This window comes from Phocoena phocoena, chromosome 3 (genome assembly GCF_963924675.1).
Source record: "Phocoena phocoena chromosome 3, mPhoPho1.1, whole genome shotgun sequence".
Lineage (NCBI taxonomy): Eukaryota > Metazoa > Chordata > Mammalia > Artiodactyla > Phocoenidae > Phocoena > Phocoena phocoena.
In genome coordinates, this window is record NC_089221.1 from 162,767,629 (window position 1) to 162,795,174 (window position 27,546).

The 27,546-nt window shown below is 48.8% G+C and overlaps 2 protein-coding genes across 2 annotated transcripts in view; both read right to left on the reverse strand.

The window, feature by feature from the left end:
- Positions 1 to 21,923, reverse strand: part of PBX4 (PBX homeobox 4) — a 34,821-nt gene extending 12,898 nt beyond the window's left edge. The window contains exons 1-2 of the mRNA XM_065874215.1: positions 21,883 to 21,923; positions 19,604 to 19,617 (exon numbers count right to left, since the gene is read on the reverse strand). Of these exons, the coding sequence (XP_065730287.1) occupies positions 19,604 to 19,617; positions 21,883 to 21,923 (55 nt within the window). The remainder of the gene's footprint in view (positions 1 to 19,603; positions 19,618 to 21,882) is intronic.
- Positions 21,924 to 24,929: 3,006 nt separating this feature from the next.
- On the reverse strand, positions 24,930 to 27,247 carry LPAR2 (lysophosphatidic acid receptor 2). Its single transcript, XM_065874657.1, has 2 exons — positions 26,504 to 27,247; positions 24,930 to 25,807 (listed from the first exon to the last, which is right to left on the reverse strand). The coding sequence occupies exons 1-2, from the start codon at positions 27,243 to 27,245 to the stop codon at positions 25,494 to 25,496; spliced, it is 1,056 nt and encodes a 351-aa protein (XP_065730729.1). The 5' UTR covers positions 27,246 to 27,247; the 3' UTR covers positions 24,930 to 25,493.
- Between the last annotated feature and the right edge of the window lie 299 nt (positions 27,248 to 27,546).

Genomic DNA, 27,546 nt, shown 5'->3' on the forward strand with positions numbered 1-27,546 from the left:
AATTTCATGTCTGTTGAATCTAATGAGACTTTTGGGCTTTTTATTTGGCTGCTCCGTGTCTTAGTTGCGGCATGCAGGCTCTTAGTTGTGGCATGCGGGCTCTTACCTGTGGCATGTGAGATCTAGTTCCCTGACCAGGGATCGAACCCGGGCCCCCTGCGTTGGGAGCACAGAGTTTTAACCACTGGACCACCAGGAAAGTCCTGGGCTTATTCTTTTGTATGCTTGCTTCATTTTTCCTTTCCATGTCCTAGTTCATCTTGCTTGTATTTCGCACTGGTACTGGGCGGTGGTGAGCCCAAACCCTGTGGCCTGAGCAGACTGTGGCCGGGTCACTGCCAGAGGCTGTGGGTATGTCCTGGAGATGCCCAGGCCCCAGGTGCGAGCTCTGGGTGTGGGACAGTCCAGAAGTGACCCTCCTGACACATTTGTAGGATGCCTGCCTCCCTGTGCATCACTACAGTCATCAGTCGTGGGACGGAGACAGAGCTGCCACCTGGAAAGAGCCTGTGAGGGTGTCCTGAGTTCCAGAGATGAGATGCTGAGGGAAAGCCCTGTGCACAGGAAAAAGGCTCACTGCAGGAGCTCCCATTGAGTGGACACAGAGATGCTAAGTGAGGAGGAGGGGGCCAGGACCGGGTTGTAAAGGAAGAGCAATCCATTCTCAGGGGAAGATCTATTTAGTGAGGAAGCAAGGCCCCTGAAACCCCGAGGACGCCAGCTTGGTGGCATCACAAATGCGGCAGGAACCCAGACTGTGGGCGCTTCCCTCACAGAGAAGCAGCCCAGTTTCCCCAGCCCAGGAGTGAACACCTTAGCCGAGGCAACAGCATGGAAACATACCCCCAGAAACCCACCTGCCCGCCCACTCACCCCGCCTCTACCCAGGGCCCTGAGGGCCACATCTGTCTCTCTACGGCTGTGTGGAACAACCCTCTTCCCTAGGGACCGTCGCTGTCTTGTTCACTGCCTTGGATCTGGTTCCTGGAACGTGCCTGGCCTCACAGAATCATGGCCCAGAAATAGGAACTTGTGCTAAGAAACCTCTCCTCAAAGGCCACCAGGACATTTTATGGACCAGTGCTACCAGGCCCTCAAGGAAGAGAGAGCCCCTTTCTGCAACAAACTGTTTCGAAGAAGAGACACGGAAAAAGCCACCCACTCACCAGACGGAGAACTCAGGGCGGGACCTCATGGGGAAGTCACATCCCAGCACATTCATGACCAGAGCCGAAAGGGCAAAACAAATGACCAGCAACCCGAAGTCAACAGCATCTGTGTGCATGTACATGCACAAACATATGAATCATAACCAAGAAGATTTATCTCTGAACATAGGAGCTTCCAAAATCTGTCAGTAAAAATCATCAACGCCAATGAAAATCAGTGTAAATGAATGTAAATGAAAACCTATCAACGTAAAGCATCACAGTAACCACAAGGAGAAAAACTATAGCTCAAAGGATGCAGAAAGAAACAAACTGAATGGGGCTTCCCTGGTGGCGCAATGGTTGAGAATCTGCCTGCTAATGCAAGGGACATGGGTTCGAGCCCTGGTCTGGGAGGATCCCACATGCCGCGGAGCAACTAGGCCCGTGAGCCACAACTGCTGAGCCTGCGCGTCTGGAGGCTGTGCTCCGCAACAGGAGAGGCCACGATAGTGAGAGGCCACGATAGTGAGAGGCCCGTGCACCACGATGAAGAGTGGCCCCCGCTTGCCACAACTAGAGAAAGCCCTCGCACAGAAACGAAGACCCAGCACAGCCAAAATAAATAAATAAATTAAAAAAAAAAAAGAAACAAACTCATTCAAACAACACCCATTAATGATAAAAACCCTTAGCAAACCAGGAACAAAAAGAACCCTCCTTAACCTGACAAGGGGCATCTCCCTAAACCACACACACACTTGGACTTACTGGGGACCCTTTAGAGGCACTGCTTCGAGTGAGACACGGGCAAGCTCTGTCCTGTAGGTGTTGGTCGAGTGGATGGGACCAGAGCCCGGGAAGGGACAGACGGGCAAGGTAAAGAGGGGAGATGTCACCCACTTGCAGGTTGAAGGGCATTCTTGCGTGACTGGAGTCACCCGGGGATCACCGATGTCACCGACAACTCCCCCCTCCCCCTCCCCCTTGCCCCTAAATTGGCCCCCAGGTGGGGTTGGTGCTGAGCAATGGCATTCTGACCAGCTGGCCACCCGCACCGTCAAGGGCCCTTTAAATGCTTGTTTCCGGGGGGGCGTAACTTGGAACACAGCCTGTTGGTGTGGAGAACTGCCTGCATTTACCTTTGAGACGACGTCCCCCAGGTCAGTTTTTTAAGCAACATTCTAGATGAAGCCATGTTTTAAGTCACTGGACTTTCTCAGTCCCACAGGACTTTACAAGGAATATCCCTTTAGCAAACTCTCATCGGTTTCTGAAATCACAGCTGACATGCACATTAGATATTCATCAGATGGCGGGAGTATAACACTATGCAAATTCCTATCAATTCTAATTAATCCTTAATTAAAATACATCTCAACCTAAGTGCTGAAACCTCAACCAAATATGCAAATTAATTCTCATTTCAATATACTTTTGCATTTGTTAATTTAAGGCCTGCGATTCTGTCATAAACTACTGTATGAACTGCTGATGCTCTGTAAAAACGGCATGCAGTTTGCCTAGGTTTTTTTTTCCTGTGGCAACAGGGCAAAAGGAAAAGACAGCAAAATGCTGTAATAGAAAATGCAGCCAAGTAAAACGTCTAGAAAATTAGTCCACGCTCTCCTGTGAGGCTTTGGGAACATTTAAGAGCAACAGCTAAGGAAAACAGCACTTATGGATGGCTTCTGTCTACATTAAACAATCTTATTTCTCATCCAAAGAAATGCTTTAATTTCAACCGAACAATATCTAGAAGCTTCCGAAGCTGGGCTACCGTCACCCAAAGGTACGACCTTTATTTTGCCGAGTCCTGCACAGGGAGGTGACCAGACCAGCAACACGCACAACCATGTCCTACCCATTCCCAGGCTGGAAATCAGACTTTTAGGCCCTCCAAGGCCCTAACTTGCCTAAGAGGGATTGTCCCAGGGACTGATGACAGTTCTAGGTGACAGTAAAAAGGAGCATTTTCTGTTAAGAGAGATCAGTCACTTTCACACCATCACCAAGTTTACTGATAGCTACTGTATGCCAAGCCCATAACAGGGTTGGGACACTCTGCAGGCACGCCTGTGCTTTTGCGGGTAACAGATGCTGCATGAAATTAACACATAGGATAATTTCAGTGGATGGGTAAGCCCTAAGAAGAAATCTGAATAGGGTAACAGATGCTGCAAGAAAGTGCTGCTTCACAAGAATCTGTGTGCTAAGGCCTTAAGCTATGGGCCCCCAACTGAAATCCTTCAGTCCTTGATTGGTTTTTATAACAGCTTTGTTGAGAAATAATTCATGCGACATACAACTCACCCATTTCCAGTGAGTAACTCAGTGGGTTTCAGTACATTCACCAGGTTGTGCAACTACCACCTAACTTTTTCACTACCTCAAAAAGAGATCCTGTCCCTGTTAGCAGTCACTCCCCACTCCCCACCCCAGCCCCTGGCAACTGCTAATCTCTTTCTCCCTCTTCTGGACATTTCACATAAATGGAACCACACACTATTGTGGACTTTTGTGTCTGGCTTCTTTTATTCAGAATAAAGGTTTTTTTTTTTTTTAATTGAACTATGGCTGATTTACAATGTTTCGGGTATACAGCAAAGTGATTCCGTTTATCTATATCTGTATCTATATCTTTTTCAGATTCTTTTGCGTTATATGTTATTACAAGATATTGAATATAGTTCCCTGTGCTATACAGTAGGGCCTTATTGTTAGCATAAAGTTTTTTTTTTTCTTTTAAAAATTTTATTTATTTATTTATTTTTGGCTGCGTTGGGTCTTTGTTGCTGCGCATGGGCTTTCTCTAGTTGCGGTGAGTGGGTGGCTACTCTTTGTTGCAGTGCACGGGCTTCTCACTGCCGTGGCTTCTCTTGCTGAGGAGTACGGGCTCTAGGCGCGCAGGCTGCAGTAGTTGTGGCTCACGGGTTTAGTTGCTCCGCAGCATGTGGGATCTTCCCGGACCGGGGCTCGGACCCGCGTCCTCTGCATTGGCAGGCGGATTCTTAACCACCGCACCACCAGGGAAGCCCTAGCATAAAGTTTTTAAGGTTCATCCATGTTGCAGTTTGTGTCAGAAAACTTCATTCCTTTTTATGGCTGAACAACAGGCCATTGTACAGATGGACCACATCTTGTTTCTCTAGTCATCATCATGGACATTAGATTTTTTTCATAATCCTTGATTTTCTATTTGTCTATACTAATCCACCTGTCTGTCCAATAGAACTTTCCCAATGATGGAATGTTCTAGATCTGCACTAATAAGGGAGCCACTAGCTACATGTGGCTACTGATTACTTGAGATGTGGCTAGTGTGGCTGAAGAACGCCTTATTTAATTATACTTGATTTTAATTAATTCAAATGCAAATCACCCCTGTGGGATGGGCCACAGTCAATAGCGGCAGAGGAGCTATTATGTAGGCTGATCAGAATCGGAGGCTTGATTCATGAGTCACCTGGAACCTGTGGAGCCGAGAAAGGACACTCCAAGCAACCTGAAAAATAACCCTCCAGCTCTAGGAGATCCGCCGCCTGCGTGGCCACAGCGAAATACCGCACAGGGGTCTCAGCCCCAGGGCCAGCCAAACACAAAAGGGATCTGAATTCTGGAAGAAGTCACACATTGGCCCGAAGGGTAGTCGTTGGACAGACCCAACCAGAAAGCTGACGCTACTGACCAAGATGTTGCAACCGCAACAGACCTGAGTGGCAGAGGAGGAAGGGAAACGGAGGTAAAAAAAAAACCGCTGAATTACTTATGCCTGAGAGCTCCCAGCCAGGCCCAGGAACAGTGGTGAGGAAATAGGAGGGCGGTCCTTTGTGTGAGAGTTATTACATCCACTTCCCCCACGGCAGCTGCCCGTGTTCCTTGGCCCGAGAGCAAGGCTGGTGGGGCTGGGACTTCTCACTCCTCAGAAACAAAGTGAACCCAGGACTGACCAAAGTGAGGCACAGATGCGTACTTGAGGCCAGCAAAGGGGACAGTCACGGCTTGGAGAAGACGGAGCAGGTCCCTCGGTGTGAACTTCCCAGGACGCTTGGCAGCTCTTCAACGGGCTGCCCATCTGCAATCCAAGATCCAAAGGTCTTTACGCAAGTTGGCATTCAAGCGAATTTGGAGGCAAAGCCTGACCCACACCAGTGTGTGCGACCGTTCTTGTTCTGAGGCTAAGTCACTGAACGCAAGGCTCTGCCTCAGTTCTTGTCAACACCACATATGTAAAACCTAAACAATTCTGAGTTCTGTAATGCACCCAGCCCCAAGGGTTTCAGGAAAGGGACTGGGCCAGTATTGGGTCCTCCCAGCTAAATTCAAAGCTCTCTAAAAAGGGTTTATTTGTTCTCCTCAGGACAGCTCCTCCAGATACCAAGAAGGATGGCTGTTTCAAAGGAAGGATTCAGGAGGGGGGTGTACTCCTAGGGTATCCTTGGTCTTCAGAGACTGCGGCAGGCAGGACCACCCAGACACCACACAGAGGAGAGCACAGGTGGAGGGCCTGCGTATCGACCCTGGAAGATGTACCCGTGTCCTTCCCACAGGCCGGAGGAGGCACCGGAAGGCAATTCCTGGAACTCGTGGGGTAGTGCTTCCAGGAACACTTGACAACACGGTTTACGTGGAGGATGGCTTTCTTTTCAGGATGATACGAACGATAAGCCTTGGGTTCTAAGTCAGGCCCCAGACACTCAGTCTTCCTGAACCCGTAAGCTGTACAGGATAAAGGATTTCACTTAATAGGTATCAGTCACCAGAAACAGTTCTTCACTCAACAAAAATATAAGGTGTGTACACTGTGTGTCAGGTACCAGGGCAGCCCTAGGACACGGCTCGTCCTAGACCCTGCACTCACCGTTGGAGACAGATTGCAGAGGATAGGAGCCATCACGGGTGCAGTGAGAGCAGCAGATGCACAGACAGTGCCCGGGGCCTGTGGGTGCAGAGTTCCCTCCCTGAGCCACAAAAGGGTGTGGAGGGGCAGCACACAGCCTGGCTGTGGGTTACTGGGGTGCAACCCTCTCTCCGGAGCTTCACGCTACTCATCTGTAAAACAGGAGTGAAGTAACTGTCTGTCCCGGGCCACTGGAAGTTTGGGGTAATGATGCCAGGACTCGCGGAGCTCTCTGGCTGTGGCCCACGCTCCATCAATACCTACTGGGCTTTTAAACACTCTGTGCAGGTTTAGTGTTTACCCTAAAGGTCTGTCGCAGACATTAGCTAGAGGGAAATGTGAGAAACGTGGGTTAAATCAAGAAGCCAACGTGCCATCTCCCAGTGTGGGCACCCCAGGAGGCTCAGCCTGCAGGACCGCTCATCGGGCAGAGGCCCATGGGAAGCTGGTGCAGGATCATGACCCTGAATAGTTTTCTTTGGCCCAAGACTTGGTCATTCCTGGTCATGGGGTTGGAGGAAGCTGAGGCAGCACTGAGATCTCATTTACTTTCCTCATGGTCCATCCTGGAGAATGTAAGGCCTGCGGCCCATGTGCTGGAAACAGTGTTTCCATGACTGCACTTCCTACTGATATGAAAAGACCTGGCCACACTGAACTTGACATTTAGGCAGCTCTCGGCAATTGTGATGGCTAGTGCTTTTCAAGGCTGAGTGGTGCTGCCCCATCCCCGTGCTGCCATTCAGCCAAATGTACCAGGCACCCCGATGCTTGAGCCAGTCAGTGGAAAGGAAGCATGATTTTCTGAAGAAATGCCTAGATCTGATGCATGGCCTACGCTCTGAGCCCTACAGCCGCCTTGGGATTCAGCCTGGGTGTCAGTCAGAAGCCCTGAGTGTAGCCCTTGCCACCTGGGAGGATGGGACAGGGCAGCGGCGTGGGCTAAAACGGACACCTCAGCCTGTCCTGATGGCAGTAGGTCTCAAGCCTGTCATTTTCTCCTGAAACTGCTGAGTTTGAAGCTGACTGACAGCTGTGTTCACATATGGACATACAGAATCAGATGAAGCAAAAGGAGAAGTGCCCAGACAGTGCACGCCCACAGCTCTCAAGAAGCAGTTTCCCCAACATCATCTCACTAATGGGGAAAAGGTCATCAAGAACTACAGCTTCCTGAGACAACAGCTGATTAAACTACTTTGAAAAACTGCTTTTCATTACTACTAAATGCCTTACTTTGCATAGCTAAGTTGTCGATAAAACCCTCAAGGGCCCACACACCCAAGGAGCTCTGATGACAGAGCCAACTGCTGAGGGCAGTGGGGACCACCCGCCCCCCTCCCCCACAAGGGCTGTTTCTTTCCCCCTGGCGGCAGGTGGGAGCTGGCAGGGGGACAGCACACCTCAGAGAGAGGCACCAACACGGGAAGATTTTTAGGACGGTGATCAACATCATACAATTCAACGGTCCTGAGGAGCATGTGACTGTAGCCAATGCCTCCAGGGGATGGACACACACTGGCGTGTCCCCCGTGGGCGGTTTCTTCCAGCTCACAGGACTCGCGGGTTGTGCTCGTTCAGCTGTAGGAATGCTGCTTATCTGGTTCACACAGGGCACTGAAGGGAGTGCTGCAAGGGGTTAAGGGCAAACTTGTTTAAACCCCCAAAAAGCCCAACCTTGTTTACTAGAAGTCATAATATCTGCTCCCCATAATTTAAATAAGGAACAGACAAGACGGGCCATTAGACATTCAAACACCTGTGAGAGGCACCTGAGCAGGAGCTTAGCGTGGGACCTACAGGGCAAGGGGTCGTCCGCAGAGGGTGACCTGGCTCTGGGCGTTGGAGCCTAAGGGAAGTGAGGAGGGCAGCCAGTGGGAGCTGGTGGGGGACCCGGGTCAGGGGCTGAGGTGGTGAAAAGGGATGCACGTGAGTGGGGGAGGGAACGACTGATTAAATAAGTGAAAGTACTGAGGATGATGGGAGCAGGGTTCTTATTGTCAGAGAAAGGAGAGAGACAATCTCCTTTACCAATCTAGAGACAGAGAAAAATAGAATGAACCCTGTGGTGCTGAACCAGAATTAAAGACACTGAAATGAGGGAATTCCCTGGCAGTCCAGTGGTTAGGACTCAGCCCTTTCACTGCCGGCGCCCGGGTTCGATCACTGGTCGGGGAACTAAGATCCCACGAGCTGCCCGATGCAGCCAAAACAAAGAAACGAAAAAAAGATACTGAAATGAGCTCATGGTTTTCAATATATGCAGATACAGTAAAAATAGACATGAATGAGTGTGTGTACACATATATATGCATCACCCGCAAATACTCCTGAGCTCTGTGCCCTGAGAGTGACCAGAGCAGTACCACCTCAACAGTAACAAGCATACCCAGGCCCAAGAACTAGTCTAAATGGAGCCAGGGCTCCTGGAGAAATGGCTGATTCCGGCCCGGCGGGAGAGGGGAGAATATGAGCCTGGAACATGCTATGGCAGCAAGGAAGGGAATGCTCAAAGGCTGATGGAGACATGTCAGAAGGACATGAGCCAGCTTCAAGGGTCTCACACTAGCCAACGCTGGGACAATTTGAGCGTCGAAATGAGTGATAATAGTAACTGTGATAAAATAAGACTCCATGCATTCCATGAATCTATACTGACACAAAATACGAAAATGAAAAAAAGGGAAATTGAATGAGGGATAGTCTCAGAGTACCTCCTACAGAATACTTATTACAAAGGGAAAAGGAGCAACTTTAAAAAGAGAAGTCTGGCAGACACTATCTCACTTGAGTGATCAAAGTTCAAGTCATCAATAGGGGACAGAGCAAATGTGGGCACCACTGCAGCCTCTGTGTGAGGAGGCGTTGCTTCATTTTGAGGATGTGTAGCAGAAATCTAATCAGGAGGAAACACCAGATAAATCCAGATGGAGGGACTTGCCTGTGACCTTCCAGATGGTCAAGTTCATGAAAGTCAAGGAAAGACAGGGGCTTGTCACAGATGAAACAAGACCGAAGAGATGTGATAACTAAACGCAACAAGATTTTGACCTTTTTGTCCTTTTCTATAAAGGATTTTATTGGGACAACTGGCAGAGCCTGAATGAGATCTGCGGATTCCATGGTGGGTGGGGTATCAGTGTTCCCTTCCTGACCGTGACAGTTGTCCTGTGGGTAAAAAGGAGACCGTCCCTGTTTGTTGGAAACGCACTCAGGTGTGCAGGGGTCACGGGGCATCGTGGCAGCAACTTACTCTCTAATAGTTCGGGGAGAAAATGTATTTGCGTGTTCTTGGAACATTTATGTGAATCTGTGATTGTTTCAAAATAAAAAGTTAAACACACACAAACAAACCTATGAGAACAAACATAGACCACTCAAACTACAGTGGCTTTGTAAACCAAATGGGATATAAGCTTTTGGGTTACAGAATGCATAGAGGGTAAAAGAATTAGAACAGAAATATACTACATGCTGGCTCTTATGAAAAAGGAAAGTGGTGGGAAAGATAACAGATAAAATGTTGACTTCTACCTGGGTTAAGGAGTGACACCATGAAGATCCACAATGAGTTATTCCTTTGAAATAATATGATTCCCAAAATCTGCTGTCATCAAACAGTCTTTCAAATACAAACAAGTGTAAAAGGATATCATGTCCACTACAATGGGATACCACTTCGCATCCACTAGGATGGCTATTATAAAAACAAAACAAAACAAATGCAGAAAATAACAAGTGTTGAAGAAGATGTGGAGAAATTGGAACCCTTGTGCACTGCTGGTTAGAATGTAAAATGGTACAGCTGCTGTGGAAAACAGTCTGGTAGTTCTTAAATATACAATTACCATGTGATCCAGCAATTCCACTCTTGCGTATATACCCCCAAACAACTGAAAGCAAGGTCTCAAACAGGTATTTGCGCAGATATTAGCATCATTATTCACAATAGCCAAAAAGTGGAAACAACCAAATGTCCCACAATGAACGGATAAACAAAATGTGGTCCATCTATATGATGGAATATTATTCAGCCACAAAAAAGCAAATTCTGACACATGCTACAACATGGGTGAACCTTGAAAACATTATATTAAGTGAAATAAGCCAGTCACAAATGGACAAATATTGTATAATTCCACTTATATGAGGTACTTAGAGCAGTCAAATTCATAAAGACAGAGAGTAGGATGGTGGTTACCAGAGGCCAGGGGAGTGGGGAATGGGGAGTTAGTGTTTAATGGGGAGTTAGTGTTCAGTTTAGGAAGATGAAAAAGTTCTGGAGATGGGTGGTGGTGATGGTTGCACAATGATGTAAGTGTACTTAATGCCACTGAACTGTACACTTAAAGATGGTAAAGTGGTAAATTTTATGTTATGTATGTTCTATCACAATAAAAAATGTTCCAACTGTGTGTGGGGGGAAATATCACGTCCTTACAGCATTTGGGTGAAACAAATGTAGGTTTAAAATTGAATTTCTCTTTCAGTCACCAGATAACTACTGGAGGCTGGCACCACACCCATAGCCTTATATGTAAGAACTCACACAGTCTTCAATAACCGTGGGCTAAGTGTTGTCACTGTCCCCAAGTCACAGAGAAGGACTGGGGACAGAGGAAGTTTCAGTCGCATGCTAGGGTCATGGAGCCAGAGGTAAAGTGGAATTCAGACCCTTTCACTGCTCTCTGCCACCGTCCATGTCAAGTACACGTCAATCTTGCACCAAAACCGTGTTCAGAAAGAAACATACTTTTGTACCACATACGTGCTTTCCACAAGCCCCAGCATAACTCAAGTGCTATGCTCCAAAGTGACACACAACATTCAAATAATTGATCTCAAGAGACCAACTCACTCTGGACTTCCCTGGTGGAGCAGTGGTTAAGAATCCGCCTGTCAATGCAGGGAACATGGGTTTGAGCCCTGGTCCGGGAAGATCCCACATGCCGCGGGGCAAGTAAGCCCGTGAGCCACAACTACTGAGCCTGCGCTCTAGAGCCCGTGAGCCACAACTACTGAGCCCGCGTGCCACAACTACTGAAGCCCTTGCACCTAGAGCCTGTGCTCCACAACAAGAGAAGCCAAAGAGAGAAGAGTAATCTGTGAGAAATGCTTCTGAGAGGTGAAGTGGGAGAAGAGACCTTGGATTTAGCAACATGGAGGTCACTGATGACTCAGCAGAGTGAGAAGGTTGGGAGAAGGTGGGTGGAGGTGGGAGAGGAAGTGGAAGTAGCAACCACAAACTCTTTGACACTTGATCCCAAAAGAAAGTAAAGAAATGTAGCAAGTGCTAAAAGTAAGGGTGTGTATTAATCATGTTTAAAATTTTATATCTTTTATGATGCTTTGACATCCTGGGGCAGGGAGAGAATGCCCTTCCCAGGGCTAACTAAATCCAGATATAGCAAACAACTTGCCTGAGAGCGTGCCTTTCATATGCAAACTCAAATCCAAAGGCCACACTCCTAATACCTCTTTTATCTAACTCTCAGCACCAGTCAACATGCCTACACACACCCCCACACCCCCACACCCCTGCCCCGCTTCCCTGGTGGCACAGTGGTTAAGAATCCACCTGCCAATGCAGGGGTCACGGGTTCGAGTCCTGGTCCAGGAAGATCCCACATGCTGCGGAGCAACTAAACCTGTAAGCCACAACTACTGAGCCCGTGTGCCACAACTACTGAAGCCCGCGTGCCTAGAGCCCGTGCTCCTCAGCAAGAGAAGCCACGGCACTGAGAAGCCTGTGCACTGCAACAAAGAGTAGCCACCCACTCACCGCAACTAGAGAAAGCCCATGCGCAGCAACAAAGACCCAATGCAACCCAAAATAAATAATAAATAAAGAAATAAATTTAAAAAAGAATACAAGGAAAGAGAATGAAGTCGGCTGCTCTGCTTCTTAAAGGGGATTCTAGGAATGATTATTCCCAGGTCAGTTTCCTGCCTATAAAACATCTTACTTTAGATACAGTATAAAGCACCTTTGAATGAATACAAAGTAACTTCACAGAATGTTTTTGTGGTTCATTATGAAAAGTAAACAAATGTCTAACCTTTAAGCATGTTCCTGGCCTAGAGGTGATCAAGCGGCTGACAGCAAACCATCAGTGATTACATAAAGTAGGACAGACTACATCATTCATCAAAGGGGATGAACTAATTTCTGTGACAGACACATCCTAAGGTGACTCCCACTGAGTATAATCCTGTCTCCTTGAGATTGGGCAGAATCTGTGACTTGCAAAGTGGCAAAAGTGATGGTATATAGTCTGGCAAGAGTGATGGTATATAGTCTCGCCCGTGGTTATGTTACATCATGACTCCACCTTAGTGGACTGGGGAACGTCACCTGCTGCCCTTGAAGCCAGCTGCCATGTTGTGAGAGGGTCGGTAATGGGGAACCGCAGGCAGCCTCTTGAAGCTGAGAGCAGACCCCCAGCTGACAGCCAGCAAGAAAACAAGAACTTCAGTCCTGCAACTGCAAGCAACGGTTCTGCCAACAACCCTACGAGACTGGAAGATGATCCTGAGCTTCAGATAGGAACACAGATCAGCCAACACCTTGACCGAAGCCTTGTGAGACCCTGAGCAGAGGACCCAGCTCAGCTGTGCCCAGATTCCTGCCTGTGGAAACTGAGATCAGTTTTAACTGTTTTAAGCTGTTAGGTTTGTGGTAATTTGTTACATAGTGACAGATAGCTGAGATAACTGAACAGATTGTAAGGCAGTGAATGGGGACTGTGGGGAGAAAAAGAAGGTCTGTGCTCGCACCTTTGGCAAGTACATGACATGTTCTATGCAACCAAGTATCTGCATTAAAACAAAACGTTAATGTTTATGAAGAAGCAAAATTCCAATGAATGAGAAATCATAAATCTTTTAAATAAATAAAAGAAACTTCCGAGGATAATCTAAATTAAAAAACAAATCTGCGAATATCCTTTTAAAACCAATGCTAAACAAGACCAATCTGTAACAAAACTATTGAGAGTCACATAGAATCATGCCAGAAAATGAAAGCATACAGCTTTATCATCCTCCAACCCCACTTATTCAATATTTATAGGACAAACATTTATTGAGGCACTAGTATATACCGGTCACTGTATAAGGAGAAAGGAATGTGGGAATGAATAGAACGTAAGTCACATCCTGGCTTCTACCAACAGTGTACTGTAGCTTCTAATTTTAGCTGTAATTTACTTTTCCAAATTATGGAAAAATCTGCTTCCCTGAACAAGGTATTATTTTATTATATTTATTTATTTTGGAGGTATTTATTTATTTACTTATTTTTTACTGAAGTATAGTTGACTTACGTTACATTAGTTTCAGGTGTACACCATAGTAATTCAATATTTGTATAGCTTATACTCCAAACAAAGTTATTATAAAATATTGACTATATTCCCTGTGCTGTACATTACATCCTTGTAACTTATTTATTTTATACCTAGTAGTTTGTACCTTTTAAGCGCCTTCACCTATTTAGCCTCTCCCCCAGCCCTCTCCCTCTGGCAACCACTAGTTTGTTCTCTGTATCTGTGAGAGATTTCTTTTCTGTTTGTTTGCTTGTTTCATTTTTTAGTTTTCACGTATCAGTGAAAACATAACGCTATTTGTCTTTTTCTATCTGACTTATTTCCTGAGCAAGGTATCATTTTAAATTACCGAGGAATTTGATTTAGAGATACATTCAGAGATCTTACCCTTTAGAATGAGATACTTCTTGAAAAAGCTTCCCTGAGAGCGGCAATGATTCTAATACCTCAACAAAAGATGAAATCAAATCCCCTTAATTATTCTCATTTCTAGAAGGATTGTTTTAGCTGACAAATCCAGTCACCTCCTGGAGACAGACCTAGGAAAAGAAAAAAAATTAGAAGCCACGTTTCCAACCCTGAGGAAATCAAATCTTGATGGAAAACCTAGAAATTCACAGAGGATGCCAAGCTCCAGAAAGGAATGCAGCCCAGGAGACAGATGCCCTGGCATTTTAAAATAAGCTTCTTTGTAAAAGTAAAACTGCGGAGAATCAAACTGTTGTGGGTACCATCAGTCATCTGTAGAGTCATTCTAAAACCAAACCTACAAACAATGAAACAAAAACAGCTAAGTAAATGGGGGTTGAGAATACGTACTGATACCCAAATTCAACCATAGAAATTATTACAGTTATTTTAGCAAAAGGAAGCCTTGGATCAGGAGGCAGTTTTGGCAACAGGAAACGAGGATAATTATTTAATACAACACAAGAAAAACTCTGCAGGACTTGAATGAAATGCAACCTTTAAACGGAATAAATTTAAGTCTGTGAAAATCTCATTATGATGTCCTTGTTTCCTAATTTGCCCATGGATTGGTCACAATCAACACTATTGTTAAATTTCTTACTCACAACCACAGAGAGATGAAAATCTCTCTCCTGAGCAAAAGGTGAAATGGCTTCTCACTGCCTGCTCCAAAAAACTCAAACCACTTTGCAAGGCATTCGAGGCTCTTCACCAGAGTCCTGCTGACCTTCTCCCTCCTCCAGACTTGGGGAAGTCCTACTCCTCTGTCTAGTCCAAGACTCTAATGGGTTGGCCTGTCCTAGCCTGGATTTCTTACTCCCTCCTTTCTTCCGTTTAAAGCATTTACCACGCCTGGCCCGGGCATGATGAAGGCCTCAACTTACTCATTTCAGAAATTCCAGGCCAGCACCATACTTGGCACACTAACTGAGCAAAGATTTGTTGAACTGAACTGAAGGAAAGGTAGAGGCTAGAGGTGTGACACTAGTAGAGTAGAAACGAAGAGTTTGAAAGCAGAGCTCTGACGTCTCTAGACTTAAGTGGGGCAAGTGGAGAATCAAAAACTAGGGTGAGAACTGCTGGTTCCACAGCCAAAGAAGGGAGCAGAAGCCAGAGGCACACAGGGCTCGGCTGGGGGCCCCTCTTTTTGGTCTCGGTTCTAGGGCCGAGCCCACACGGGGCACTCATCCACTCTAGGAATGAAGGGAAAATATTAAGGGGTTTAATAGTGCATCATGACAAGAGAAACAATCAAAAGGGATTTTGGGCTTCCCTGGTGGCACAGTGGTTGAGAGTCCGCCTGCCGATGTACGGGACACGGGTTCGTGCCCCGGTCCGGGAAGATCCCACATGCTGCGGAGCAGCTGGGCCCATGAGCCATGGCCGCTGAGTCTGCGTGTCCGGAGCCTGTGCTCCACAATGGGAGAGGCCACAAGAGTGAGAGGCCGTGTATAGCAAAAAAACAAGGGATCTTGCTGTGATCCTAGATAGCTTCAGGAAATTGTTTTAAAACCAACAAAACCGGGACTTCCCTGGTGGCGCAGTGGTTAAGAATCTGCCTGCCAATGCAGGGGAGATGGGTTCGATCGCTGGTCTGGGAAGATCCCACATGCTGCGGAGCAACTAAGCCTGTGAGCCACAACTGCTGAGCCCACGTGCCACAACTACTGAAGCCCACGTGCCTAAAGCCTGTGCTACGCAAGAGAAGCCACTGCAATGAGAAGACCGCGCACCGCAATGAAGAGTAGTCCCCGCTCAATGCAACTAGAGAAAGCCCGCATGCAGTAATGAAGACCCAATGCAGCAAAAAGTAAAGTAAAATAAAATAAAATAAAATCCAACTCTTAGGAAAAGCACACCAAGGACAGCAAGACTTTCCTTTGGCACTAGACAAAGCCAAGCTAAGCATGTTAACCCAGGAGCAGAGCTAAAACCTGCAAGCAGTCTAAGAACACAGACTGCCAGGCACCAAGTTCACTGGTATCTACAGAACCTCCTTAAGGGCGATGAAAAAGAAAATCTCAGCTCTGAAATTTTACTTCCCGGCTTTGGACTAATAGATCCTCTCATGCTAATGCTATCTGGCTTTAGGAAAATTCCAAACCATAAATTCCTCTTCTGACCCCTTGCATTCTTTGATGGGCGTGCTGAAAGCTCAATGCTTTCTGACATGCATTAATGTACATACTTCTAGAAGTCTGTGTTTCCATATTTAGTATCCCAGAGGTACCAAGACGAGGGGAACACCATTCACTTGACAGTACATGCCTTGCCATTTGAGTAAGCTTTAAGGATAGTCAAACTTATGTCATCATCTCCTTTTAATATTAGGAATTTAATCCATATTCCAGGTAAAGTCTGCAGGAATACTGGAGGAATGAAGAAAGTCATGCAAATTTTGACTAGTAGAAAATACCTAACAAGTCATATATGTAAAAATCAAATTTAAAAAAGTTCAGAGAAATCTTTTCTTCCTAAGGAAAGCTATGGAGGCCCTAATTACAGTATCTGTTATGTTGCCCAAAGGCCAACCTCTAAATATACTCTTTTTAGTTTCAGGTTCACCACCGCATATGCCATATAGCTTACTCTTAACACATGTATAATAGTGACCATTCTCCATCATATTTTTATTCGTTATATGTAAAGTTTTTTTGCCCTAAAAACCTTATTACCATTCCCCAATGATCATTTTCTATTACACTCAAGTTCTACAAACTAACGCAAAGTTGAGCTATGGTTTTATAGACCATGTAAAGGAAATATAGAAACAACCCTGGGACTTCTAAAACTTGACTTCCTTAGACTGAAAATGTAAACAGATCCTGAAACAACAAGGTCCTATGGCCCCAGATCAAATGTTTCATCTACAGAAAAAAAAAAATCAACTGTTTTCTGATTTTTATTTGTTCATTTCTAATTTTCTTTCTATATTAAGTAGACAAAACAATGCTAATATGTGACCCTTGTGATTAATTTAAAATCCCTTATGCCCACAAACACAACTTAGGCTCAAAAATAATTTCCATTTGTCAGATTAACCATCTACTAGGTAAAATGATTCATGAAAATTGAAATAAATGACACGCTGTCATCTCCACTCTTGAGAGTCTGACCTCTCCAAGCGTGGTCTGAGATCAGCGGTATTGGCACCCTTGGGAGGTGGTTAGAAATGTGGACTCTTGGGCCCCACTGAGACCTGCTACATCAGAACCTGTGCAATAACATTTCTGCAGAGATCTGCTGCAGGCCCAGCTAAGAGAAGCATTGCTCTAGAACACTGCTGTCCAGAATTTTCTGCAATGATGGAAATGTTCTCTACCTGCATTAAGATGGTAGTCACATGGCTACTGAGCACTTGAGAGGTAGCTAGTGTGACTGAGGAACGAAATGTCTGATTTAATTTTATTTTTTAAAACATTTATTTATTTATTTATTTAGGCTGTGTCTTAGTTTGACCCGTCTTAGCTGCGGCATGCGGGATCTTCATTGCGGCATGCAGGATCTTTAGTTGTGGAAAGCAGACTTCTTAGTTGCACCATGCATGCAGGATCTAGTTCCCCGACCAGGGACTGAACCCGGGCCCCCTGCATTGGGAGTGCAGAGTCTTACCCACTGGACCACCAGGGAAGTCCCTGAATGTTTAATTTAATTAATTAATTAATTTGTGGTTGCGTTGGGTCTTTGTTGCTGCACGCGGGCTTTCTCTAGTTGTGGTGAACAGGGGCTGCTCTTCGTTTTGGTGAGCGGGCTTCTCACTGCTGTGACTTCTTTCTTTTTTTTTTTTGCGGGCCTCTCACTGTTGTGGCTTATCCCATTGTGGAGCATAGGCTCCGGACACGCAGGCTCAGCGGCCATGGCTGACGGGTCCAGCCACTCCGCGGCATGCGGGATCCTCCCGGGCCGGGGCACGAACCCGCATCCCCCGCATCGGCAGGCGGACTCCCAACCACTGCGCCACCAGGGAAGCCTGCTGTGACTTCTTTAGCTGTGGAGCACGGGCTCTAGGCGCGTGGGCTTCAGTAGTTGTAGCACGTGGGCTCAGTAGTTGAGGCAAGTGGCCCTAGAGAGCACGGGCTTCAGTAGCGGTGCGTGGGCTCAGTTATTGCGGCACGCAGGCTCTAGGGCATGTGGGCTTCAGTAGTTGTGGCTCGCAGGCTCTAGAGCGCAGGCTCAGTAGTTGTGGTGTACAGTCTTAGCTGCTCCGCAGCATGTGGGATGTTCCTGGACCAGGGATCAAACCCGTGTCCTCTGCATTGGCAGGCGGATTCTTAACCACTGCACCACCAAGGAAGTCCCCTGAATGTTTATTTTAATTCATTTTAATTTACAGAGACACATGGCAAGTGGCTACCTCATTGGACAGTGTAGGTCTCCAGAGCATCTTCATGCCCTTGCAAGCAAAAGGTCAAGAACTGACCACAACAGCTAAATCTGCCAATCTGGCAGCACAACCCACCTGTCGTTCCAACATGCAGAATGACTTGAAGGGCTAGTCCTCTTCAGCTGCCTCTTCCAGAACATCAGGTCTGGAGCCCAGGTCTCCAGGACGACACTGTTGACCATTCTGCTTCCTTTTAAAATCAGGTTTCCAAAACTCACCCCTCAGCCTTCCCAGCTCTAGAGTTTTCACACTAACTTGTTAGGAATCTCACGACTAGACAAAAAAGTGAGTCCACCACTGATGAGGGGCAGCTTCCAGGCCCCAGGACACCTGAGGCCTGAGGATTCTCAAAGGTGTGGTACACAAGCACACTGTCGGGGAGGCATGGTTAGGAGGGGACCCAGAGATTGCACCAGATTTTCAAAGGGGCCGATGATTCAAACACTGGTTAACAACTCTGGGAGGGGGGAAGAACTTTGGAACCTGAGAGTCCTGACAGAGGAGCCCTCAACCTTAGTCTGATAACCTTATAAACCCTTCATAAAGGTATTCAAAAGAAGCAAAGGAAACAAATCTACATAAACTTCAACATGTTGTCAAATTTATTATTATAAAAACTAAGGCTACACATGATAGAGTGACATACTCAGAAAATCCTTGGCAAACAAGAGAAAATTTCCTGCCTTCCCGGTCCCATATAAGAAATGAATGAGAATGTGAGCAGTGGAAGATCCAACTCAGAAAACACAAAAACTGTCCCTCTCTACGAAAAGCTCAGGGTGTCACCAAAGAAGTTGAGAAGATCATTCAAGAAGACTAGTTACCTATCACACAGGAAATTTCCAGCTGACGTGGGCTGAATTTCAACCAAGACAGTGCATTCCAAACTCCCCAGTGTCCCTCTACTATCTGTGTAGCCAGAAGGAAGAACAATACACAGTTCACTATTTGAAGACTATTCAGCTATAATAACAAAATGAATTACACCCAAGTATGTGGAGCTGCCTTCCTAATAACGTAGAAAGGTGTAAGAAAGAATCCAGTAGGTGTGCTTCCCTTCTTTAAGCACATGGTGACAAAGCAGGTTGAGAAGGCCTCAAATCTGAGATGAAAAATTCTTTTCTTGCAAGCCAGTTGAGCTAAATTGACTCCAGGGGCTCTTAAGGGGTCGGCAGTGAACAGAGATGAAACCGTTCTCTCTTGTTTCAGAGAGAGGGCAGGGTCAGAAAGACCTCACTAGTTGAAGCGAAGCCAAAGGCCAGGGAAGCCAAAGGCCTCACCCAGTTGGCTGATCAGGAAAGACACAATCTGCTTCCCTGCCCAAGCTGATAATCTACCAGGCAGCAAGGCTTACTATGAGGAAAAGACCCACTCAGGCTGTGTTTTCTCCAGAGTGGAGTAAGTGGCCCACCCACTTGAGGACTGAAGACTGGTGTCTGGACTTGGGTGACTTTTAGGGCCTTGAATTTATCTAAAGGCTACGCAAGGAGTGGGGCAGATGTGAAGCTTCCAAAGTCTCAAAATAAAAGCTCCAGGGATCTTTCTACCTCAGGAAGAAACCAGGAATCAGCTACCTAACAGCTACGTTGTAAGGCAAGTGTAATGACCCCCTGTTCAGTTTCTTAGCCTTAAAAGAAAAACTACTCTCTTTGAGAACAGCAAGAAGAGGTGACTGACTGCATTCCATTCTAAGCCTACCCAGGAGAGTCTAGAATCTCAAGAGATTGTTACAAGAAAAAAGTAGCAGCCTTGGGGCAGTGCAGGGTGACACACGCCTGAGGAAGGCCACATCTGAGTAGAGTTCGCTCCTTAAGCAGCTCCTGGCCAAGAACAGAAGGAACACAAGTAGCTCCACATGCACCCAAAGCACTGCTTCTGTGGTTCCTGGGTGTGAAGAGCCCGTTTTCCCCCTTCCCTAGCTCCTACCAATCCTTCCAGAATCTAAGTGCCACAAAACTTTACTGAACGCTAGGTGCCAGGCATTGTGCACAGCCCTGGGAATACAAAGGAAAGTACAACAATGTCCTTGCTCTCGCACTGGCTTAGCGGAGAAGGCATCACAGGAGGGCACCCTCTCCCGGCCCAACTCTTTTGTGCCAGGAATTACCTCTACTCAGCACACTCCTATCATGATGACTGTTTATGAGTTAAGTTTCCCACACACCTTCCTTCTGAATGAGCTCTGAAAGGGCAGAGAACATCTTAGCCATCTTGGTTTCTGTAGCACCTAGCACAATGTTCCAGTGGTGTGCGGTGGGGTTATGTGTGTGTGACACTCTTAACTTCCCAGATAGAGGCCATGAAAACTGTGCAAAGAGTCGACATTCCACAAGAAGCAAAGGCAAGAAAGTTTGAAGAATAAATGCCTGCCATATCCACCTTTTACTTGCCTCCTCCTTTCCTGGGGCTGCTGTTCACCTGGCTTTGTAACCCCTCCTCACTAGAAGGTTCTAGGCACTGCACAGTCCACACCACTACACCCTGGTCCCATCCACAGGGACCATCCTTTACCCCCAAACAAGTCCCATTCAACAAGACCTCATCCTCCAAAAGGATGTCATTCTGTGCTTTGCTACCTTCTAACAATTCAGGCAGGCCCCAAACACAATGGGCTGCCTTGTGAAGCACATTTTACCAATCCTGGCTCACTGACAAGTGGTGGGTGGAGGTTAAGTGGGACAGGTGGTCTTAAAACCACTGTGATTTTCCCACTGCAACTGAAATAAAATCCAAACTCTTTCCTGAGACTTGGCCCCATGTGATCCTGGTTCCAGACTCTCTCTGCTGTACTGGGGACTTTCAGTTCCTGGCTCTGCATTCTTCCTGCCCTTTCCCACCTTCGGGCCTCTAAAGGTGCTATGCCCTCTCCTGGCTTCCCACAGCTTGCCATCTCTTTACTTACAGCTTTTAGCTCAACTTATACTTAGTTTTGCTACTTACTTTCTCTCCCTCAAACCATGAGCTTGAGATCAGTGACTATGTCAGCACCCAGCTCCATGCCCCGCACATAGTGTCTAATAAATATTCGCCAAATTAATAAAAAAGGGGATCCTCTGTCCCCCTCCAGCTCCCCCACTAACCTTTTTTCTGGATGCTTCCCGAATCAAATCACACCATCTCTTCATTCCCGAGTCCCATTTCCCACAACTCATTCTCCATTACCTGCCCCCAGAACTTCCCATCCTCATACATACCACTGATCCATTTAGTTGTCCATCCTTCACAAATCCCGTGTGCACCCATCTCTCAGCCCTTACAACCCCCAACACTCCTCCTCCCCCTTACATCCATAAACCCTGAAACCACCTTTCACCATAAACCTCTTCATCCACAAACTCCCCTTAAACCCATCCCTCTCACCCCAAGATGAGCTCCTAAAACCCAGCACCCACAGCTTAGCGCCATAAGCCCCCTTTCAATCCGTTCCATTTTAACCCCAAACATCCCTTCGGCCTCAGAACCCCCTTTCAGTCCTCCTCAAACCCCCCGCCCCCGATCTGCCCTCTCCCTCTCCGCCCAGACTCACCACCCCATCTCTCACCCTGCACCCTCCTCACCCCTCACGCCCCCAGCCGCCCCGGCCCTGGCCCCTCGGCCCGCCCCCTTCACTGAAGCGACTTTGGGTGGCCCCCGCCGAGTCCGCGCCAGCACCTGGCCTGCGCCTCGTCCAGGCTCTGGTCGGTGATGGCCATGATCTGCAGGACGTCGTCCGTGTCGGAGCCCGGTGGGGGCCGGGGCGGTGAGCGGCGCGGGTCAGCGAGGCGGCAGCACGGGGTGTCCATGAGCGGCGAGGCCTGGCGGGCGCTCAACCAAGGAGCAGCAGAGCCTGGAGAGCTCGCGCGGACGTCGTAGCCAACCGCCGCCGTCTGTGCGCGCACCACGCGCGCCCCCGGGCCCCGCCCCCCTCCGCCTACGGCCAACCGCCGCCAGCCAGGAGACCGCGCCCCGCCCAGGGACACGCCCTACTATCTCCATCAGCCAACCGCCGCCGCGCGGGCCGCCGTGCCTCGCCCACAGGCAGGCCCCTAAAAGCCCCTCCTATCTGCCTAGGACTCTATTGGGGGTTGCTGAGGCAATGGCGCTTTCTACCCCTTCCCTCCTCCAGCTGGAGAGGGCAAGGCCGGCTTTGCTCTGCTTCAGGAACCCCATCTCCCACATCTCCACCTCCCTCAACCATTCCTACTCTGAGACACTTTACACCGCACACGTACTTAGAGCGCTCCCTTCTCAGAGAACCCGCACATCTCTTCAAGAGTCCCCACTCCTCAGGCACCTCACTTCTCAGAGCCAATTCCCCCCCCCCAGCCCCCACTCTTCCTCATAGTCTCCCATGTCTCAGAGCATCCCACTCCTCAGGGACCTACACATCTCAGAGTCTTAACTTCTCAGAGCACTGCACTCTTCCTCCAAGCCACCCCTTGCTTCTCAGACCCTCCCTAGCCTCTCAGAACCCCATCAACACCCCTACCCCCATTCATCTCCAGAAGCCCGGAGCCCCAGACCCCTGCTCCCCTCAGCCTCAGTACCAGCAGGTGGGTCACTTGGGCTCCCGGCCTCCCAGTTCCCCCTCCCCCCACCTCTAATATTCCATAGGGGGTACAGGTACGTGTGGTGATGGTGGTTGGAAGGTCAAAACTGAGTGATTTTCTCAGTTGCAGAAATCACTTCTATTCACCTTTCAAGGTCCAGCTTAAGAGTGACCTTGCTTTATTCACTCTTTTGCTCTACAGCATTCCGCTAGCACGTGAAGGATGCTTTCTGAGGACCTACCCTGTGATGCACCCCTAAATCAGAGCGAATCTTCACAGGCCTTTGTTTCTGGCTGCTAGGACTCCTGGCATCAGAGGGTTCTTGTGCGAGAGAAAAGGATTTATTCTCGGACATAAATCACTTCTCCAGTCGTGGGACCTCCTAGAGCCTGTTTGCAATGGGGACAGACCCCAGACGAGGCTCATAAAGGGACCTCAACCTCCTGGGAACCCTTCAGGACAGGGCCCATCTTCTTCGCATTGCTGCTGGAGAGGAAATGCAAACACCAACTGGTCTGATTAGATTCGGGCACTCCAAAGGGAATGGAAATGAACGACGTAGGCTAATGTAAGAACAACCTGGAAAGCTCCTTGATGAAGGAAACCTGACACTTGGCCCCAGTAACAGGAAGTACTAGAACATGTGGGGACCATGGAGAGCTGGTACCCTGTACAAAAGGTCAGCCACTAGTGCAGCACCACACAGGAGGTCTGAAAAGTAGTGGGTAACTTTGGCATCCTTCAGAGAACAGTGGTGGGGGGATGGGTTGAGAGCTTCAGGGACCATCTGAGACAAAAACCTTAAGTCACCTGGTGGAGAGGAGAGACCTACAGAGAGGGAAAAACTGATGGGACAAGATCCCGAAGGAGACCAGAAGAGTGTGGGTTAGAACATGGAAGATGCTGATGCAAGAGCAGCCAGCTCAGAGCAGGTGAAACAGATCTACCTTTGGAGACCATCAGGGGTTCCCACCCCATAGGAATGGCTGGCTGCCTTGGCACCCAAAGTGATACTTTTGTCCAAAAGGCCTAGAGCTCCCTGGAGACAAGGACTATGTCCCCATCCACGTGGCTGGGTGCTGGCCTAGGTCATCACTTCTGAGATTCAGGCCCCAGGCCCAAGGAGCCACACTGCCTACCTTGGACCCTGGAGAAGTACCTGGCACCCCAGTTTGTTCTTGCCTCCTCACAGAGCTGTTGTAGGGCAGGGAGAATTTTCCCAAAGGGAAACTCAGCCCCAGTTAATGTAGAAGGAGCTACACATTTTTGGTTCTTTGGCAATGCATGCTTTAGTAGTTTAAGAATTCAGCCTCTGATGGGAGGCCTGGGTTCAAAATCTGGCTGTGTAAGTAGAGAGAATCCAGATCCTGGTTTACGCCGTGTCTCGCATAGCGCCTCTATGTATCTGAGAGGGGACTCATCATGGGTCTGGCACATCTGAGACCACAGGGTGAAGTGGGGAAAGCCAGGCTGAGCTTGTGACCAACTCCGGACTTTGCGGAAATCTGAAGTCCTTTCCTCAGGGGTCTCTCTAGTCCCTCGATGTACCTCTGTGCCCTTTTGAAACTATGTTACCATGGGCCAAATTTCAATCTCTCTGAGCCACTGTCCTCACATGAAAATATATATAATACCTATGCCACAAGATGCAGGTGGTGATTAAATAATGCACCTAAAACGCTTATCAGTGTGCCAGGCACATCAGAGAAGCTTGAGAAATGGCAACTCTAAAATCCTGCATTCTGGTCCATGGACCCCACTACCCCAAGCCCACAGGTGTGCACGTAGGTGATGGAGTGGGCAGTGGGATGGACACACCTGACTATTAACAATCTGGACTCAGACAAGGGGGCAGGCAGGTGACAGAAGCCTCACACAGGCCACAGACTACTCTGGGCTCCAGAGAATGGAGACAGAGAGGCAGGTGGCAAGATGAAGGCAGGGAAAGAGGTGGAGGAGACAGAGGCAAAAGGGAACAACAAGAGAGACAGAGCAACAGCCATGCAGAGACCAAAGGGGAATGAGAACAGGGCCCAGGAGATGCCACGTTGAAGGATCCCAGCTCAGCCTGAGCTGAGGTGGACAATTCTGGGACATAGGGACAGACAGATAAGCTGACAACAGAAAAGGCTTTGGAGACCTCGGAGCGGAAAGGTCTACTCTTTATAGACCCCCTCCTTGTAGACCCCCTTAATTCTTGTGAGGATAGGCAAGACCACTGGAGGCTGCCAGAGGCCATAAACCTTTCCCAGCTCACGCTCAGCACTCCTCAGTCTGTGGCCCTAAACAATCAGCCTCAGGCAGATGAGGCGCCCATGGTCCATCCTTGTTACCCTGTTGCACTGGGCAGCGTGGCCTGAGGGGGCCCTAATCTCTCCCACCTTTATTACCCACGCCACCGTGGACGAGGAAGCCAGTCCACAGGGCTTGCCAGGCATGTGCAGTAAAAACAGAAAAGTGTCCGTTAAAAAGCCCTGCAACCTGAGATGACTGAAGAGCCAGATTCCTGCACCCCGTTCAACTCTCTCCCAGGTGCTTAGATGACCCCAACCTACAGGCCCTGAGATGGGCACAGCTGTCTGCCTGGGTAGGGCTGGCAGTGGTTTCATGCCAAGCCAGACTGAGGGTCTGCCTTTAAGTCTGGCCCGCAGATTGGGTAGAGCCGGGTGCACCCACAAGTGGCCAGGGGCAGAGCTCTGGCATTTGCTGTACCCTGCTGAAGTCCAAGGTTAGCTAAAGGGTGGAGTCCATCAGGGAATGGCCATTCTCAGGAAGCATGATGCGAGTGCTACGGCCTGTCTGGGTAGAGGGTGTGTAGCGAACAGACTTGTGGGTGGACCGGCGAAGGCACAGACAGCAGAGGAGGTGGCGGAAGGTGCGGCGCATCTCAGCATCTCGGCATGAGTACACCACGGCGTTGACCAGCGAGTTGGCCTCGGCTAAAAGTAGGAAATATTTCTCCACAGCCAGGACGTTGCAGGACTTGCAGCCCAGACCATCCAGAAGCAGCACCACCTGGCCCGGTGTCCAGCAGACCACAAACGCCCCTGCGGGATGGAGCCTGATGTGAGCAGGGCCAGCTGTTGCAATGGCTCAGAACTGGAGGAGTCTCCAGAGCTTGGGCGACAGCTGTGCAGTTTGTAGGGAAGAGCTGCCTGTCTTGCTGCCTTTGCAGCATGATGGGGCAGAACTGCTAAGAGGGGAAACCTTTCTCTGATTGTCTGCCAGAGGAAAGCCCTTCCTAACTGGTACACGGTGGACAGGACCCTGGACATTTCTACATAGAGATTTGTTCTTTGGGGGAAAGGTCACTGTGGGACCGACCGATTACTCGGTGGTGGAAAAGGAATGATTAGGAAGAGTTGCTCTTTGTTTCTTGGGGGTGGTGTGTGCACCTCCCCTGCTCAGACCATTCTACATTCAACCGCCAGACCTCATTACTCCTGGCTAAGAACTCTTAAGGGCTTCCCATGGGACTCAGAACAAAATATGACTCCTGTCTGTGCCTTTTGAGGCTGTGCTGACCTTCTCTTCCTGCGGACCAGTCACGTGGGCCTTCTCCCCTCTTTGGAGACACTGGGCTGGTCCTGTTTGGGGCTGTCACCTTCTGTTCCCTCTGCCTGGAACTCTTGCCTTGCCTCTGCTCAGGTGGCACCTCCTTGGAGAACATTCCCCACCCAGATCATCCCCTCCCATCATGCTCTATCAGTCTCGCAGGAGTTGGGAAGTAGGGTGCCACTCACCCAGGATGATGACAACAGTCTTGACCAGGCTGAGCGTGGTTTCACGGTAGTGGGGGTGGCAGCTGACATGCTCTGCCATGCGCTGCACCCGCCGCCTCACATAGAAGAAAATGCGAGTGTAGACAGCCACCATGAGCAGGAAGACGAGCAGGCTGGACAGGGCCCAGACGGCCAGGTAGGAGCGGCTGAGCAGGGGGGCCATGCGCGAGCAGCGGTCCAGGGCGCAGAGGCAGTGCCAGGAGTGGGCGGGCAGCAGCCCCAGGCCCAGCGCGGCCACCCACACGCCCACGATGAGCATGATGACCCGGCCTCGGGGCAGGCGGCTGTGCAGCTGCACGGCCATCACACTGCGATGCCGCTCCACAGCGATGGCCAGGAGTGTGGCCACGGACGCCGTCAGGCTCGTGTCCAACAGGCCCTGCCGCAAGAACCAGCCCTGAAGTGAGAGCCGGGCTGTGCGCGGGCCTGTGTGGAACATGAGGAAGAGGTAGGCTACACCGGCAAAGAGGTCAGCTGCGGCCAGGTTGCCAAGCAGGTAGTAAATGGGCTGGTGGAAGCGACGGTTGGAGGCGATGGCCGCGATGACCAGCAGGTTGGTCAGCAGCACCAGCACGCTGACAGTCAGCCCCAGTGCCACCACAACCACATCTTTGGGCCGCCAGTGGGAGCTGAGCTCCTTGCCGCTGTTGTTGTAGAAGAAGCCGATGGTTTCATTGTAGTAGCACTGGCCCATGGTGACCATCTGGGGGCACAGAGGGAAAGGTCAGTACAGAAGGTCCTTGTTGGAAGGACAGAGAAGGGAGCAGCAGCCAGAGGGAGGATTAGGACAGGAAGGGCAAGGGTCTCAAACTCAGATGCATGAGGGCAAAGTGGTAGTGGTAGGGGCCAGGGTGACCTGGAAAAGCAAGTCTGTGAGTTCGGGGGTGGGGTGGGGAAGTTGTTGCTTAATTACTAATAAGACTCTTAGAAGGGTATCTCCCAAATCAAACGACTGGGTGGTTTTGTTTTTAACCTAAAGAATCAAAACAAAACTCATTTGCCCA